Source organism: Manacus candei, unplaced genomic scaffold, assembly GCF_025592945.1.
Source record: "Manacus candei isolate 608988 ecotype Guabito, Panama unplaced genomic scaffold, ASM2559294v1 h1tg000173l, whole genome shotgun sequence".
In the NCBI taxonomy this organism is placed as follows: Eukaryota; Metazoa; Chordata; class Aves; order Passeriformes; family Pipridae; genus Manacus; species Manacus candei.
The window spans coordinates 64,908-81,376 of record NW_026138221.1 but is presented as its reverse complement, the minus strand read 5'-3'; the positions used below and the strand labels follow the sequence as shown (position 1 = coordinate 81,376).

The 16,469-nt window shown below is 68.6% G+C and overlaps 3 protein-coding genes across 5 annotated transcripts; all 3 read left to right on the top strand.

Annotated features, from left to right (window-relative positions):
• Positions 1 to 15: 15 nt before the first annotated feature.
• On the top strand, positions 16 to 4,458 carry NEMP1 (nuclear envelope integral membrane protein 1). The gene is made up of 10 exons (XM_051773603.1): positions 16 to 237; positions 384 to 505; positions 596 to 806; positions 1,081 to 1,153; positions 1,269 to 1,362; positions 1,523 to 1,637; positions 1,811 to 2,036; positions 2,559 to 2,732; positions 2,964 to 3,157; positions 3,548 to 4,458. Exons 1-9 carry the CDS (start codon positions 150 to 152, stop codon positions 3,154 to 3,156), a joined length of 1,296 nt encoding a protein of 431 aa, XP_051629563.1. The 5' UTR covers positions 16 to 149; the 3' UTR covers position 3,157; positions 3,548 to 4,458.
• A 265-nt stretch (positions 4,459 to 4,723) lies between these two features.
• On the top strand, positions 4,724 to 14,377 carry MYO1A (myosin IA). Of its 3 annotated transcripts, XM_051773602.1 has the most exons (29): positions 4,724 to 4,859; positions 5,764 to 5,907; positions 6,130 to 6,245; positions 6,438 to 6,532; positions 6,654 to 6,758; positions 6,863 to 6,909; positions 7,061 to 7,124; positions 7,209 to 7,307; positions 7,412 to 7,515; positions 7,600 to 7,747; positions 7,834 to 7,952; positions 8,036 to 8,122; positions 8,221 to 8,286; positions 8,399 to 8,503; positions 8,754 to 8,816; positions 8,938 to 9,138; positions 9,402 to 9,628; positions 9,707 to 9,907; positions 9,993 to 10,086; positions 10,227 to 10,376; positions 10,473 to 10,541; positions 10,803 to 10,889; positions 11,122 to 11,196; positions 11,296 to 11,430; positions 11,532 to 11,638; positions 11,707 to 11,839; positions 11,922 to 12,074; positions 12,162 to 12,289; positions 12,590 to 14,377. In XM_051773602.1, the coding sequence occupies exons 2-29, from the start codon at positions 5,785 to 5,787 to the stop codon at positions 12,711 to 12,713; spliced, it is 3,225 nt and encodes a 1,074-aa protein (XP_051629562.1). In that variant the 5' UTR covers positions 4,724 to 4,859; positions 5,764 to 5,784; the 3' UTR covers positions 12,714 to 14,377. The 3 variants fall into 3 exon arrangements, with proteins under 3 accessions (XP_051629562.1, XP_051629560.1, XP_051629561.1); XM_051773600.1 differs by lacking the exon at positions 10,803 to 10,889 and having other exon boundaries at positions 4,725 to 4,859; positions 12,590 to 14,376; XM_051773601.1 differs by lacking the exons at positions 4,724 to 4,859; positions 10,803 to 10,889 and adding an exon at positions 4,903 to 5,333 and having other exon boundaries at positions 12,590 to 14,376.
• LOC127463767 (uncharacterized) lies at positions 14,301 to 16,295 on the top strand (the record flags this gene model as incomplete). Its single annotated transcript, XM_051773604.1, has 4 exons — positions 14,301 to 14,797; positions 15,377 to 15,599; positions 15,696 to 15,795; positions 15,873 to 16,295. Coding segments are annotated over 4 exons (1,068 nt in total), but the record flags the coding sequence as incomplete, so codon positions are not given.
• Positions 16,296 to 16,469: the final 174 nt, after the last annotated feature.

Below are 16,469 nucleotides of genomic sequence, written 5' to 3'. Positions count from 1 at the left end.
GGCCGCTGGGGGGCGGGAGCAAGAGCACGAGTGCCTTTTAATAGGTCGATCCAGCTGTCACTCGGCGATAACGCGCCGCTCCATTGGCTGCCGCTGCCCCTCCCATTGGCGGCGGAAGGGAAGGTGGCGGCGCGGCCGCGGCGGGAGGGATGAAACCGGCCCCGGCGCGGCGGCGGCCTCGGGGGTTCCTGGTGCTGCCGTTGCTCTTTCTGCCGTTTCTGCCCTTTGGAGCTGCAGGTGCGTGGGGCGGCGGCGTCACCGGGCGGGGAGCGGGGACCCCCGGGAATGTGCCGAACTGGGGGATCCGCGGGGAGGGAAAGGGCCCCTGTGTGTTCGGTGGGCGAAGCAGGCGGGGACTGACCCCCTCCCCCTGTGCCTCCCAGGCGCCAGGGACCCGGTGATCCCGCTCCAGGAGGGCCGCGTGTCCCAGCACAAGGAATCCCAGCGCTTCTGCTACACCAACCCCGGCGTGCCGCGATGGCACGACATCTGGACGCGGACACAGGTGAGGGGGGGAGCAGGAGGAGGAGGGGGCAGGTCCTCCCTGCCCTGGACCCTTCTGCCTACGCCCTCCCGTGCCCCTTTCCCCGGGCAGATCCGCGTCACCAGCAGCCGCATGATCCGGGTGACCCAGGTGGACAGCGAGGAGGAGCTGGAGAGGTTCAGCGTGTGGAACGTGGTGTTCTCCTTCCTGCGGGGGAAGCTGAACGACACCAGCATCGACGTGGACCTCTACAGCAACAAAACCTGCCTCAAGGTGGAGCTGCTGGAGCCCGGCACCACCTACTCTGTCCTCCTCTTCCGACGTACGTCCCCCCCGAGCAGGGGGAAGGGGGGCCTGGAGCTCCCCAGGGGACAGCCAGGACACGACCCAAGGACCAGCAAGGCTGTTCCTTCCTTGGGACGAGAGCAGGGTCTGGGGAAGGAAGAATGGCGTTGTCCATGGGGGGATTTGGGGCCCTTGGAGGTTCACCTGGGCATTGCCCCATCCCTGGGCTTGTGACCCCATGGGCAGTGGGAGCTCAGCCTGGATGCCACTGTGCCAGGGTTCCTCTCCACTTGCATTCCCTCTCTTTCCAGGCTTTGACCCTAAGCTCTTCCTGGTTTTCTTCCTGGGCCTGCTGTTGTTTTTCTGTGGGGACATGCTGAGCAGGTGAGTCCCCCCAGTCTCTGGGGGCTGGGGAAGGTGGGTCAGAGCCTCCTGGGGGTGTGTCTGTGCACGGGTACCCCTCAACCCCCCGGTGTGATCCCCTGTGTGGTCCCTGCAGGAGCCAACTCTTCTACTACTCGGCCGGGATCAGCTTTGGCCTGTTGGCCTCGCTGCTCGTCCTCGTCTACGTGATGTCCAAGGTCATGCCCAAGGTGGGTGTCACCTGCTGGGGGCTGAGAGGCCTCATAGCCCTCCCCACACCTGTACTGGGGTGCTGGGCTGCAGGTCTGGCTTGGCATAGAACAGCCCAGCACCAGGGGAGGCAGCGGGGCTGCCCCTCTGCCTGCCTCCAACACCCCTCTCCTCTGCCAGAAAAGCCCTGTGTACTTCCTGCTGGTGGGAGGCTGGTCCTTTTCCCTCTACCTGCTGCAGCTGGTCTTCAAGAACCTGCAGGAGATCTGCAAGTCCTACTGGCAGTACCTGCTAGGTGGGTGGGAGCCCTGGCACCACCGACCACGTCTCCTGGCGCAGCCGGAACGTGCCGGCGAGCGAGGCTGGGGCTCCCTGTCCCTGGTGCTCCAGAGGGGGGGGCTCCAGGCAGGTTCACCCTCCTCCTGGTGGAGCCCTGGGCTCCTGCCCCATCCCTGTGCTGCCCCACAGGTTACCTGCTGCTCGTGGGCTTCCTGAGCTTCGGCGTGTGCTACAGGTACGGCCCCTTGGAGAACGAGCGCAGCATCAACCTCCTCTCCTGGGCCCTGCAGCTCCTGGGGCTCCTGCTGATGTACTCGGGCATCCAGATCCACCCCATCGCCCTGGCCCTGGTGCTGGTTGCTGTCTGCACCAAGAACCTGGACTACCCCTTGCAGTGGGCCTTCGCTGTCTATCGGTGAGGCCCCGGCTGTGTGGGGAGGAGCTGCTGGATGGGGGCTGTGTGCTGGAACTGGGGTGTTTCCACAGGGCTTTGGGGCTGGGCTGGGTAACTGGGGGGGGTTGTGCCCTTTTTTCCCTGTGGTTGGTGCAGGAGAGGGCCCTTGGGAGTGAGGAGAGGAGGTCAGAGTGACGGGCTCCACTCCTCCCACCCCAGCTCTGGCCCAGCTCCCCAGGGGCTGCTCCTGTCCTGGGATCCTGCCCTGGGGTTCCTGCTCCAGGGATTCTGCCCTGGGGGCTGGTCCTGCCCTGGGATCCTGCCCTGGGGTTCCTGCTCCAGGGATTCTGCCCTGGGGGCTGGTCCTGCCCTGGGATCCTGCCCTGGGGTTCCTGCTCCAGGGATTCTGCCTTGGGGGTCCTGCCCCAGGAGCTCATCCTGCTCCAGGGGTTCTGTGCTGGGGGTCCTGCCATGGGAGCTGGTCCCAACCTGGGGGTCCCAGCCCCTGTGGGTGGGCAGTAAGTGGTGCTGCCCCCCTGGCAGGAGAGTGCAGAGCTCCAGGCTGGGCCCGAGCCCCCGCCGGCTGCTGACAGAGGAGGAGTATCGGCTGCAGGGCGAGGTGGAGACGCGCAGGGCCCTCGAGGAGCTGCGCAGCTTCTGCCAGAGCCCCGATTTCTCCGCCTGGACCGCCGTGTCCCGCATCCAGTCTCCCAAAAGGTACCATCCCTGGCAGCCTGGCCCCACCCTGTGTCCCTCTGTGCTGTCACCCCTGGCCTTGGAGACAGGGACGTGGGGCCACAGGGGTCTGTGGTGTGGGGGAGCCCGGGGGAAGGGATGGATAATGCCCCGTCCCAGCACCAAAACACTTCCCTGGGGCTCTGTGAGTGCCAGGGCCCCTCCAGGGGCACCACACACACCCCCAGCCCGCTGCCCCACGGCTTCCCCCAGGTTTGCTGAGTTCGTGGGTGGTGCCTCTCACGTCACCCCCAGCGAGGTGTCTGTGCACGAGCGGGAGTTCGGCCTGGAGAGCCTCTTCATCAACGAGCAGCTCTTCGAGGAGGAGGAGGAGGAGGAGATGGGCAACAGTGCTGGGAATCATGGGAGTTATTCCCTGTCCCACAACCACCTGGATGGCCACTGAGGTCAGCTGTCCTGGGGCTCTGCAGCTCGGGGAGGGAGAGGAGGGTGGTTGGGGTGGACCCTGTGGGGACAGACCCCCTCTGATGGGGGGGAAACAGGGGCTGACACCCTTCTTTTTCCCTACACCCGCCTGAGGTGTGAAAGCCCTTGTGAGGTGTTGGGGGGGGAGGACACAGGGAGCCCCCCTGGGCTGGATGAAGGTGGGCTGGAGCCACCCCAACTTTTGCAGTGGATGTTTGTGAGTTCCCAGGGCAGGGACCTCCTCCCCAGGCCTGGGTGCTGATCTGGCTCCATCCCTCAGCCCTGGGCAGCAGATGGGAGCCCCTTCCCCACCACTGGGCACCCGGGCTGTGCCCAGGGTGGGGACAGACCTTCCCCTCCCTCCCGTGCAGGTACCTGCGAGGGCGATGAGAGGAACTTTGTCCCTGTCCCACGGGTACCTGCGTGCTCAGCACCTGCCTGGAGCCGGGGAGGGAGCTGCTGCTCCTGCTCCTCCCTTACCAAAGATGTCAGAGGGCTCCAGCTGGTCAGGCCACACCTCTGCCTTGGCTTTGATCCATGTGTGGCTACCAAAACCTCCTGTGCCTCCCTGGTGGAGCTGTGGGGCTCAGAGAAGGCAGCCTCGAGGTCCATGGGCTGCTCCCAGCTGTAGTGTTGGGGTGCAGGCCGTGCTCAGCCCCCTGTCCCCACCCCAGGGCTGAGGATGAGTGTGGATGTGCTTCCTCCCTGCCTCGCTGCCCTTCACCTGCTGTTACTCCTCTTCCAGTGGGCAGGGACTGGGGGTGACCCTGCCAGTGTTTCCTGCTCCCAGTGCTGTCTGGGGGGCTCTGCCAACGCACAGAGCTGGAGAGGATGCCATAATCTATGCCATAATCTATGCAACTTGCTAAGCAATAGCACTGCCCCCCCTCTCAGCTGCCCTGGGGACCCCCAGCCCGGCCCTGGGCACCCCCAGCCCAGCCCCTACCTCACCCCCACTGCTGCAGGAGCTTCTGCTGCGTGTTTGTCCCTGGCCCAGGTTTGCTCCCTGGCCCTCCCTGCGCTTTCCTCCCTGTTCAGGTGTGAGCAGCTGCTGTTACAGCCTCTCCCCCCCCCCCCAGCGTGATGAATGACTGATTATATTTTTAATAAAGATGTATTTTTTAGGTCACGAGCCTCATTCGGTCCCGCAGTGGCCCCAGGGCTGTTCTGCTGGGGGTGCTGCTTGGGGACACAGAACAGCCCCTGGGTGACAAGTTCCCTGTGGCAGGACCCACCATGGCCTCAGGCCTCTTGTCCCACTGGGCCGGGCACAGGGGTCCTCCCTGGGGTCCGGGGTCCCCCCTGGAGCAGCCCCAGCTGCTCCCGGGTCCATCCCCGTGCCTTGCCCCGGTTTCCCGCGGCCCGGGAGGAAGCTCCCTTTGTTTGCTCGGCTCCGGGATTTTCCCTGCCTGTTCCTGCTCCCAGCTGCCGGGTGGGGAAGGGACAGGGCAGTGGGGCTGGAGCCGTGGCACTCCCGGGGTGCTCCTCGCGGGTTGCTGCGCTTCGTGCCTCAGTTTCCCCCCGCGGGCGGGCGCGGTGCCCCGGGGGAGGGCCCTCCAGCCCCCCCGCCCCTCCATGGGCCGGACGAAGCCAGCACCGGGCGCTGGGCTGGGCTGAGCCCCGCCGGTTCCGGGGCAGCTCCAGCTCAAGCCACTCCAGGAGTTGCTGCTCTGCCACCGGGAGGTGAGTCGGGGACCCCTCTGCTCCAGGACACCCCCCAAAGCCCCCAAATCCCCCCACCCTGGGCTGGATGGGGGCACCTTGTCCCCACAGCTGCCACCCTGGGACACATGCACCCCACGGGGCGTGGGGAACGCTGGGGTGAGCCCAGCACTGCCCTGGAGCTCTGGGGGGCTCTTGCTTTGGCTCCCACCCGTGGGTGCTCGCCCCGGGGTCCCGCACCCAGCAGCACGGGGGGCTCGGTGCCTGTGCCCTGCGCTGGGCGAGGCCGCAGGGACCCGAGGGAGGTTCTGCCACCCCTAGAGGCTGCTGGAGCCACCCCCTGCATTGCCCCGTTTGCCCCATCCTTCCTTCCCCACCTCCTCGCCCGTGAACTTTCCCCGGCCCCGATAAGCGGGGTGGGTTTACAGCCCCGGGCTCAGCTGTAAACCGGGGGTGAAGGTCACCCGGGGAACGCGGCTGTGCTGTCAGAGACAGGTGAGGGTGCTGCAGACGGGATGGTGAGGGGGGGAGCTGTGCGGGCTCTCGGGGGTGACCCGGCTGGGGGTGGGCTGGAATCCCCTCCCTGCCCCGGTTTCCCCCCCACCAGGAAGGAGGGAGGAAGCGGAGGCTCAATTCATCCCTGCTCCAAGAATAGGATCCAGGTGTCCGTATTTCCTGGCCGGGCTCCGCTTCCCTGCCAGCGTCCGGCTGCCCCCAGCCCCACCGCGGGGTCCTGGGCACTCGGGGGCCCCGCGAAATCACCCTCTGTGGATGCGTGGCCGCCTCGCCCCCTGTCCCCGGGGGCTGCCTGCCCCGGCGTCAAGGGGGACAGCCGAGACCCCAGGGGCTGCTGGGGACCCGGGCGGTGTTTTGGGGAAGGGGCTGCACCCCCGCGGCTGCAGCCCCCCCCTCTGCCGTGCCCCAGCTGCCCCGGAGCTGCCTGGCCATGGAAGACGCTGCCCCGCTGCTGGACGCCGAGGCTGTGGCTGACCTGGTGCTGCTGGACCCGCTGACCGAGGAGTCGCTGCTCCAGACGCTGCAGGAGCGATTCCGCCGCCGCGACATCTACGTGGGCACCGGGGGGAGTGGGCACGGGGGGGAGTGGGCACGGGGGGGAGTGGGCACGGGGGCTGCTGGGCTGGGAGCGGGGTAGGGGGTCTGGGGTGGGGAACGGGGTGTGGGGTGTGGAGTCTGGGATGGGAAGTGGGATGTGGAGTCCGGGATGGGGAGCACCAGGAGCTGGGCTGGGTCCTCCCGTTCCCTCACCCCCTCCTGTCCTGCTCTCCCACAGACCTACATTGGGAATGTGGTGATCTCGGTGAACCCCTACCAGTCCCTGCCCATCTACACCCCCGAGAAGGTGCAGGAGTACCACGAGTGCAACTTCTTCGCTGTGAAGCCCCACATGTGAGCACGGGGAGGCCGGTGGGGCCCTCAGTCCCCCGGATCCCACCGAGGGCTTCACCCGTGGGCGATCCCAAGGCATCGGGGTCCGAGGGAATCCACTGGGGGCAACCTCACAGCCACAACGGGGGGGCTTGGCGTTCCCTGAAGCTCCCAGATGGCTCCATCCAGCCTCTTCTCCCCCCTGACCCCCAGCTATGCCATCGCTGACGATGCCTATCGCTCGCTGCGGGACCGGGACAGGGACCAGTGCATCCTCATCACCGGCGAGAGCGGCGCCGGCAAGACAGGTAGGGCCAGGGCTGCCCCCGGGGCTCTGTGAGCTGTGAGGCACTGGTGGGACTGTGGGCACGGCCTGGGCACCCCTGGCCCTGCACCCACGGCCCCAGACCCACGGCCCCTCGCCCGCAGAGGCCAGCAAGCTCGTGATGTCCTACGTGGCGGCCGTGAGCAGCAAAGGGGAGGAGGTGAACAAGGTGAAGGAGCAGCTCCTGCAGTCCAACCCCGTGCTGGAGGGTAAGTGCCCCACATCCTGAGCCCCACGTCTCGCATCCTGGACCTGCCAGGGCTCGGCACAGCCCCTCTGGACTGCGCCATAACCCCCTGCCCTCCCCCTGCAGCCTTTGGAAACGCCAAGACCGCCCGTAATGACAACTCCTCCCGATTCGTGAGTGACCCGGGGAGGGCGGGTGGACCCTGCCGGGGCCATGAGGACCCTGCTGGGGCTGAGGGCACAGGGGGGATTGGGCTGTGGATGTGGGGAGAGGAGCTGCCACCCCCACCGGGCCCCCTGCCCTGACCCCAGCCCCCTCCCTCAGGGAAAGTACATGGACGTGGAGTTCGACTTCAAGGGGGAGCCCCTGGGAGGGGTCATCAGCAACTGTGAGTACCCACTGCCCATCCCAGGGGGTCCCGCCCCACACTGACCTCCCGGTGGCACTGACCCCTCACTGACCCCTCCCCCAGACCTGCTGGAGAAATCCCGCATCGTCCGGCACGTCAAGGGCGAGAGGAACTTCCACATCTTCTACCAGCTCCTGGCCGGGGGCTCGGCGCAGCTGCTCCGTACGTCCAGACCCCGCACTGGGGGGGCCTGGGGGAGGCAACAGGGGCTGGGGGGGGCCAGGAGGGGTCACGGCTGAGCTGCCACCTCCTATCCCCTCATCCAGAGCAGCTGAAGCTCCGCCAGGACTGTGGGCACTACGGATACCTGAACCAGGGGACCTCCAGCTTGCCTGGCATGGATGACGCAGCCAACTTCCGTGCCATGCAGGTACCCAGGGGAAGCCAGGACCCCCTTCCCGAACACCCCGGGGCCCACCCCAGCTCCCCCTGAGCTGCCCGTGTCTGTGCCCAGGATGCCATGAAGGTCATCGGCTTCTCGGCCGCCGAGGTGACGGCGCTGCTGGAGGTGACGGCCGTGGTGCTCAAACTGGGCAACGTCCAGCTGAGCAGCAGCTTCCAGGCCAGCGGGATGGAGGCCTGCAGCATCGCCGAGCCCCGGGGTAGGGATGGGGGCAGGGATGGCAAACGGGGGCTGGGGGACCCGCTCGGCCCCCTTTGGGCCCTGGCACTGCCATCTCCCCCCCAGAGCTGCAGGAGATCTGCGAGCTGATCGGGCTGGACCCCGGCGCGCTGGAGCAGGCGCTGTGCTCCCGCACGGTGAAGGCGCGGGACGAGACGGTGCTCACCACCCTCACTGTCCCCCAGGTGAGTGGCAGCACCCCCGGCCACGGGGCTGACGCCCCACAGCCCCCCGTGAGCTGGCACCAGCCCCTCTCCCCTCTGCCCAGGGCTACTACGGCCGGGACGCGCTGGCCAAGAACATCTACAGCCGCCTCTTCGACTGGCTGGTGAACCGCATCAACACCAGCATCCAGGTGAGTGCCGGGGGACCCCAGACCCCCAGCAGGACGCTGGACCCCTCCCCACATGGGGCCAGGGCACACCCTGGCCCAACACCCCGTTACCTCCCCAGGTGAAGTCGGGTGAGCAGAGGAAGGTGATGGGTGTCCTGGACATCTACGGCTTCGAGATCTTCCAGGTGAGTGCAGGACCCACCTGGCCCCATCCCGGGGGGCAGGGACAGCAGGGTGGACATGGGATGGGGCCAGGGGCTCGGGCACCACCTGCCATGCAGGACCCTTCTCCTGCAGGACAACGGCTTTGAGCAGTTCATCATCAACTACTGCAACGAGAAGCTGCAGCAGATCTTCATCCTGATGACGCTGAAGGAGGAGCAGGAGGAATATGTCCGAGAGGTACCCCCAGCCCTGGCCAGAGCACAGCCCTCGGGAGCCTCGGCCCCCCGGGATGGGGAAGTGCCAGAGACGGTTCTGCCGCCCGTCCCTCCCTCGCCCCGCTCCCTGCTGGGAGCAGATTCAATGGCAGGAAGGGATCCGGGATCCTCGTCCCCGTGGCCGGATTTCCAGTTCCTGCCCCACATCAGCTGGGGGCGTCCGTGGGGCAGGGCTTGGACAATCCATGTACCTGAACCCCCTCTGCTCCCAGGGCATCCAGTGGACACCGGTGGAGTTTTTCGACAACAGCATCATCTGCAACTTGATCGAGAATGTGAGTTGCCCTCCCAGTGCCGGGGTCTTGGGATCCCAGCTTCCCCCATCGCTCCCAGTACGAGTCTGGGCTGTGCAGAGCCTGAGCTGGGATTTGCTGGGGCGGGTTTGGGGTGACACAGAGCACCAGCGGGATCCTGGCCATGCTGGACGAGGAGTGCCTGCGGCCCGGCGTGGTCAACGAGGACACCTTCCTCACCAAGCTCAACCAGCTCTTCGCCACCCACAAGCACTACGAGAGCAAGGAGACGCAGAACGCCCGGCGTGTCATGGACACCAGCCTGCCGGCGCGGTGCTTCCGCATCCACCACTACGCCGGCAAGGTCCGACAGGGCTCCGTCCTCTTTCCAGAGCCCCAGAGCTCTTCCCAGTGCCCCAGACCTCCTCCCAGCACCCCAGACCTCTTCACAGCGCCCCAGACCTCCTCCCAGCACCCCAGACCTCTTTCCAGAGCCCCAGACCTCTTCCCAGCACCCCAGACCTCTCCCCAACTTTGCACTGGAGGCGCAGGGCTGGATTGGGAACAGGCACGGAGACGCCGACCGTGACCCGCTCCCTCCCCGCGCTGCCCCCGCTGCCCCCCCAGGTGACCTACAACGTGACGGGCTTCATCGAGAAGAACAACGACCTGCTCTTCCGCGACCTGTCGCAGGCCATGTGGGCGGCCCGGCACGCGCTGCTGCGCTCCCTCTTCCCCGAGGGGGACCCCCAGAAGGTCTCCCTCAAGCTGCCGCCCACCGCGGGCTTCCAGTTCAAGTCCTCCGTGGCGATGCTGATGAAGAACCTCTACTCCAAGAACCCCAACTACATCAGGTACCGGCCCCGAGGGGGACCCCCAGCCGCGGCTCCCGTGCCAGCGGGACCCCCCCCGACCCACCGCCGCCTCCCCAGGTGCATCAAGCCCAACGACACCAAGTCAGCGATGGTGTTCACGCCGGAGCTGGTGCGGGCGCAGGTCCGGTACCTGGGGCTGCTGGAGAACGTGCGGGTGCGGCGGGCGGGCTACGCCTTCCGCCAGCTCTACGGCCCCTTCCTGCAGCGCTACAAGATGCTCAGCCCCCGCACGTGGCCCCGCTGGGCCGGCAGTGACAGGTAACGGGGCTGGGCCGCGGGGCCGGGGGGCTGCCGGGGGGCTGCCGGGGGGGCTCTGACCAGCCTCGTCTGTGCCGCGGTGCAGGGAGGGGGCCGAGGTGCTGCTGGCAGACCTGGCGTACCCCAAGGAGGAGCTGGCCTTCGGCCACACCAAGATCTTCATCCGCTCGCCACGGACGGTGAGTCTGGGGAGGGGGGAGTCCGGGGGGATCCGAGCTTGCCCTGGGGGCTCCTGGACGGTTCTGCAGCCCCCAGCAGTGGTTCTGGGGGAGTCCCCGGCCCCACTCGGTGCCCCGGCGCTCACCGTGGCTGTTCCCAGCTCTTTGACCTGGAGCGGCGGCGCCAGGAGCGCGTGGCCCAGCTCGTCACCCTCATCCAGAAGATGGTCCGGGGCTGGCGGTGCCGGACCCAGTACCAGCTGATGCGCAAGAGCCAGATCCTCATCTCTGCCTGGTTCCGGGGCCACGCGGTGAGGAAGGGCAGTCCTGGGCATGTGTCCCCTGCCCGTCCCTCGTCCCCTGGCTGCCCCAAGCCGCCCCAGCTCATCCCCCCTCTCCCCCTGCAGCAAAAGAACCGGTACAAGCAGATGAAGCGCTCGGCACTGATCCTCCAGGCGTACGCGCGGGGCTGGAAGGTGAGGGCTGGGCATCTCGGGGCTGGCAGGTCTGCTGGTGTGGGCAGGAGGGTGGGGGGCACAGGGTGGGGAGGAACGGGGGCTCCTTGTGCCCCATGGTGGGACCGGGGGCTCTGTGTGTCCCGTGGTGGGATCAGATCCATCCTCATCTCCTCTCCCCGTCTTCCATCCTTCTCTCCTGCCTCTCTCCTGCCTCTCCCTCCCGCTCCATATCTGTGTTGGTGTCTCTCCCTCGGGCCCCCTGGGCTCTCCCCCCCGCAGTCTCGCCGGCTCCTCCGGGAGCTGAAGCTCCAGAGCCGACGCCGCGCGGCCGCCACGACCATCGCCGCTCACTGGAGAGGGTACCAGGTAACGGGGCCAGCCCTCCCGCTGCCTCTGTCCTGCTGTCCGGGCTGTCTGTCTGTCTGCCCACCCTGTCGGGCTGGAGCCACTGTCCTCTCCGCTGGGGCCAAATGGGGGCAGGGGGGTGGGGGGGCAGGGGCTGGGGGGCAGGGGGATGGGACACTCGTGTCCTTGGGGGGCTGGCAGCGGGGTGGTGGCGATGTCCAGCCTCCCCCCCTCACTGGCCCCGTCCCCGCAGGCGCGCAGGAGGTACAGGAGGTATTTCCGCACCAGCGCCAGCTCCTTCCTGGCCAACTTCATCTACCGGCGCCTGGTGAGCGGGGCCGGGGGGACAGGGGACCTTCCCAGCGCCCCACCCTGGGGCTGGACCCTGCGGTCCCCTCCTGACCCCCCACTGCACTGTCACCCCCAGGTGTGCAGGTACCTGCTGGGGCTGGCGAAGAACCTCCCGCCGCTGTCGGTGCTGGACCGGACCTGGCCCCCGGCGCCGTACAAGTTCCTGGGCGATGCCGACCAGGAGCTGAAGAGCATCTTCTACCGCTGGAAGGTGGGAGCAGGGGGAGAGGGGGGGAATGCCCGCTGGGATGCTGTGTCCCTCCGTGCCAGCCCACCCCAGGGGGGGCCCTGAATCGCCCCCTCCCTCGGCAGTGCAAGAAGTACCGGGACCAGCTGCCGCCGTCGCGCCGGGCCCAGCTGCAGGCCAAGCTCTGCGCCAGCGAGCTCTTCAAGGACAAGAAGACCCTCTACTCCAAAAGGTGCCAGGGTTGGGGGCTGCGGGGAGGAGGGGGCTCAGGACAGCGGGGGCTGACGGGCTCATCCCCAGCGTGCAGCAGCCCTTCCGCAGCGATTACCTGGGGCTGAAGCAGAACCCCAAGTACCAGAAGCTCCACGCCGTGGCCAAGGACAAGGTGGTGATGGCCGACACCGTGAGGAAGGTGAACAGAGCCAGCGGCAAGGTGAGCCCCCGCCTCGTCCCTGTCCCCGCTGGAGGGTGTACGGGACCACGCTGACCCCTGCCCGTGCTGACCCTGCCCACAGACCGTCCCGCGCCTGCTGCTCCTCACAACCGAGCACCTGGTCCTGGCTGACCCCAAGACTGCCCAGCCCAAGACTGTGCTCGGCCTCGGTGACATCCACAGTGTCTCCGTCACCCGCTTCTCCGACGGCTTCCTGGTCTTACACCTCAAGGAGGTACCCGGGGAGGGGGTCCCTGGGGGCTCGGGGGTCCCTGGGGGCTCGGGGGTCCCCAGCAGGGCTGACCCCCCGCTCGCCCCACAGGTCTCCACGGTGGGGGCCAAGGGCGACTTCCTGCTGGTCAGTGACCACCTCATCGAGCTGGTCGCCCGCCTGCACCAGACCCTGGAGGCCACCACGGGGCAGGCACTGACCCTGCACATCACGGACAAGTACGGCTGGGGCTGGAGTGGGTGTGGTTGTCATGGGTGGGGCTACGAGGGGCTGCTGTGGACAGGACTAATGTGGACGGGGCAGGGCTGTAGTGGGAGGGGTCCAGAGGGTGGGGCTGGTGTGGATGTGGCTACTGCAGGTGTGGCTACTGCAGGTGTGGCTGGGCATGGTTGTCTGCACCAGGCAGCCCCTGAGAGGTGGGTGTCACCAGGGCAGCAAACCGGGCACTGTGGGGCCCGGCGTGTCCCCACCCCACCTCTCCACCCTGCCCCTCCCCTCCATCCTGCCCCTCTTTCCAGGTTCTCCACCCGCTTCCCGAAGGGTGACGTCTCTGTCACCGTGGTGGAGTCACCCAAGGCCGGCCCCGACGGCCCCATCTGCAAGAAGAAGGGCAGCCACAAGATGGAGGTCCTGGTGCACTGAAGGGACTCCCACCCTTCACGGGGACGCCCACCCATGCACTAGCACCCCCCGACCCCCTCGTGTCATCCCCCTGCCCCCCCGGGTGCTGGCAGTGCCCAGGAATCGCTCCAGACCCATTAAACGGATGCTGAGGTGTCGGTACCGGGGTGGTGTCTCAGTGGGTGACCCCATTCCAGGTAGGGTGGGGGGATCCTATCGTGCCAGAGCCCCAGGGCACGGTGCCACGATGCTGGAGCTGGGGGCCAGAGCCCAGCACAGCCTTTCCTGCTGCCTGACTGCGGCCGGCACTTGGCTCCTGGTGATTGGAAAGGCCCCAAACTGCGGCCACTTTTCCCATTAAGTGGCTCCCGGCTCGTGCTGCTGCAGAGGCAATTTCTGGGCAGCCGTGGGCGGCTGCACGTGAGGTCCCTGGCACCCTCTCCCTGTGCTGGCCAGCCACGTCCCCCCTGCCCAGGGTCCCCCACCCCACTGCAGGACCCCCCGTGCAGGTTGCTCCCGACACAGGCTGGCACTGGAGCCGCATTTGGGAACCGGTTGCATGGACAGGGGACAGAGGGGAGTCACCACACAGCCCCAGTGACACCACTGCAGCCCCCAGGGACCTGCGGGACCCCCGCCAGTCCTGCAGCCCCCTGGAGCCCACAGCTCCCGTGCCAGGGTGTCCCCCCCTTGCCTTTTCTCCCCTGCACTGATCGAGCTCTCGGAGAGGGTTTTTTTCCTGTCCCCACACATCACCCGCGTTACCTTCGGGAGCTGCCAACTCCCCGTCACGTCACCGTCAGCACCAGCTCCCAGGTGGGCCCTGGAACGGGGTTTGTCGTGCAGGGGGAGCGTGTGCGGGCAGCTCCTGCACGTGGGGGGACACGTGTGGGTGCGTGGGGGCCCCCGACGGCCCGGCCGTGCCCCGGTGCTGGGGGCTCCCCCCTTCCCCCGCGGGCCCCGTCACGTCCCCGCGCAGGGACCTTCCCTCGCCGTAAACAAGCCCGGGGCACCGCGGCCCTTCACGGCTGCCTCGCACTTGGCATCGCACAAGTAGGTGTTATTAATTAATTAGTCCATCTCTGGCCAGGCTCCGATTTAATTAACGTTCCCGGCACTGCAGATGCTGCCCTGCCCCGGGCTGTGCTGCCACGTGAGCCGCCGCTGCCTTCCCGGGGGGCTGCGCAGCCACCGGAGCAGCCGCAGCCACCTGTTGCTCGGGATGAAGTCGGTGGCTCTCACTTGTTGGCCCGGTTGTTCCCCCTTTCGTCGCACCCCTCCACTCCCCACCCCGAATTTCCCTCCCCATCTTCCCCCTTGGCACATCCTGGCATGGGAGCGGGCAGGCCGGGAGCACCCGAGTGGGGCTGGGGGTGACGGGCAGGGTGTGAGGGGGGTGTGTGTGTGGGCACACGTGTGTTTGTGTGTGTGGGCACACGTGTGTTTGTGTGTGTGTGGGCACACGCGTGTGCATCCTGTGTGCATGGTGGGATCCCCCTGTGCTATGAGAACCCCAAACCCCGGCTGCAGAGTCCGGCATCCAGCCAGGACCATCCCTCCGCCTGTGTTCCCAACAGACACGTCGTGACGGGGGGCACGTCCCCGTAACGAGGGGCTGCGTGGGCACAGTGCCCGTGTGCTGACCCCCCAGCCCGGGCGCCGCGGGGGGCCGGTGCGGCTGCGTGGGCACACGCGTGTCGCAGCGTGACTCCGCATGTGCGACGGGCGCTGTCGGTGTCACGGTGCCTGCGTGGGCGTGAAGCTGCAGGGTGGGGGTACCACCCCCCCCGGCCCCCATTGGCAGCTCTCCTCTCACCCCCCCCGCCGTGCCATGGGCAGAGCCCCTTATTTAGCGCCGTGCAGCAGCTGGTGCCACCGTGCTTCGCCTCCCGGCTGAGCCCGTGCTGGGGGAGCCACCGCAGCTGCCCACCAAGGCTGCCCACCACCACCACCACCACCACCACCGCTGCCCACCACCGCTGCCCACCACCGCTGCCCACCACCGCTGCCCACCGCTCCTCGAGGCGTCCCTGCTCTGCAGCCACCAGTGACGAGGGTCCCTCAGCCCCTGGCCCCACACCAGGCAGCACCGGAGGGCTCGGCAGGTCTGTGTCCCCGTGGCCTGCAAGCCCCGGGGCTTTCCCAGGGTCCGTGGGGGCCGCTGAGCCCGGTCCCTGTCCCGCTGGGGCTGAGGGAAGGCAGAGGGTAGAGGGGGAGGTTCGGGATGGCACTTGGGAGGGCACGAGAGGGAGGAGAGAGGGGGTGAAGGTGTTCCTTGAATTCGGGGAGGGTTTGGGGGGGGGCTCTGGAAGCAAGTCTGGCTGTGGGCAAGCATGTGTGTGCAGGGGACGCCTGTGTGCTGACACGGGTGAACGTGCAGGACAGAGCCCGAGCCGTGCCCGTGCCCGCTGTGCCCACGTTCGTGCGTGTTTGCACAGTCTGGGCAATGTGTGACAGCACAAACGTGACACCACGGGCACGAGCAGGGACACGGGACCCCCGGGGCCACAGCAGGGCCGTGTCCCCCCGCACCCCCCGTAACAGCCCCCCCCCGCCCCTGTAAGGCACCCTCGGGTGCAGCCCCCTCCCCGGGACACCGGCACGGTCCCTCCCTCGCGGACCCGAGTGGGGGTCCCGTCGCCCCCCGTCCCCCCGTCTCCCGTCTCGCTGCTTTCCCTCCCCAGAGCCCGGTCCGGTCCCGGGCTCGTCCCGGGCCGCCCCGTCGAGGGGGCACCGGCTCGGGGCGGCCCCGGGCCCCGCCGCTCCGCCGCTGACCGCGCCCCCAGACCCCCGCCGAGGATGAGGAGCCGCCCGGTGCTGGCGGTGCTGCTCGTCCTGGCGCTGCCGCTCGCCCTCGCCCGCCGCCCCCCCGCCGCCGCCCCGCAGGACCCCGCGCCCCCCGCCCAGGTACGGCCGTCGTGAGGGGGCTCGGCGGGCGGAGCCCGGACTCCCAGGAGCCCCTCACATCCCTTCCCACCGCGCTCACCCTCCTCGCTCCCGCAGGGGATGCTCGTCCCGGAGCCGCTGCGCTGGAGCGCCCGGGGCAGCCCCGGGGCCGCCGCCGCCGCCGCCGCGCTGGAGCTGCTGCGGGAGCAGGGCGCCGGTGAGGGGCTGGGGGGGCTCGGGCTGGGGGGCTCTCGGTCCGCCCGGGCCCCCCTCACCCGCTTCGGTCTCTTCCAGGTCCCCCCGCGGCGCAGCAGAAGCGTAAGTCCCGCCCGGTGCCGGTGACGGTGCCGGGGCCGCCGCCGGGGCCGGGGCCGCTGACGGCCGGTCTCTCCGCAGGGGACATGCACGATTTCTTCGTGGGGCTCATGGGGAAGCGGGCGGCGGAGCCCGGGCGAGCGGCGGGGCGGGGGGAGGGCGGCCCGGCCCCCCGCTGCTCTCCGGGGACCCCCGCGCCCGGCCAGGCCCCGCTGCGAGCCCTTTGAGCCGCGGGACGAGCCCCCCACGCGCGGGGGCCGCGGGACCGGCGGCGGGGGCGTCCCGGGCGCCGCCGCCCGCGGAGCCGTCGTGGGACCCCGCCGGGAGCGCGGCCGTCCCGCCCCGCGCGCGTGTCCGCGCGTCCGCGCACCCCTGTACACCCGCATCGCCCCGCTAAACACCCACCCGTGACTGCGCGGGACACGCGCAAACACCGTGTCTGTGTCTTGGCTGCGCCGCCGGCACCCGGCTGGGGCAGCCCACGGGGATGGGGCTGCGGGGACGGATCCACGGGGATGGGGCTGCGGGGACCGATCCACGGGGATGGGGCTGCGGATCCACGCGAATGAGGTTGCG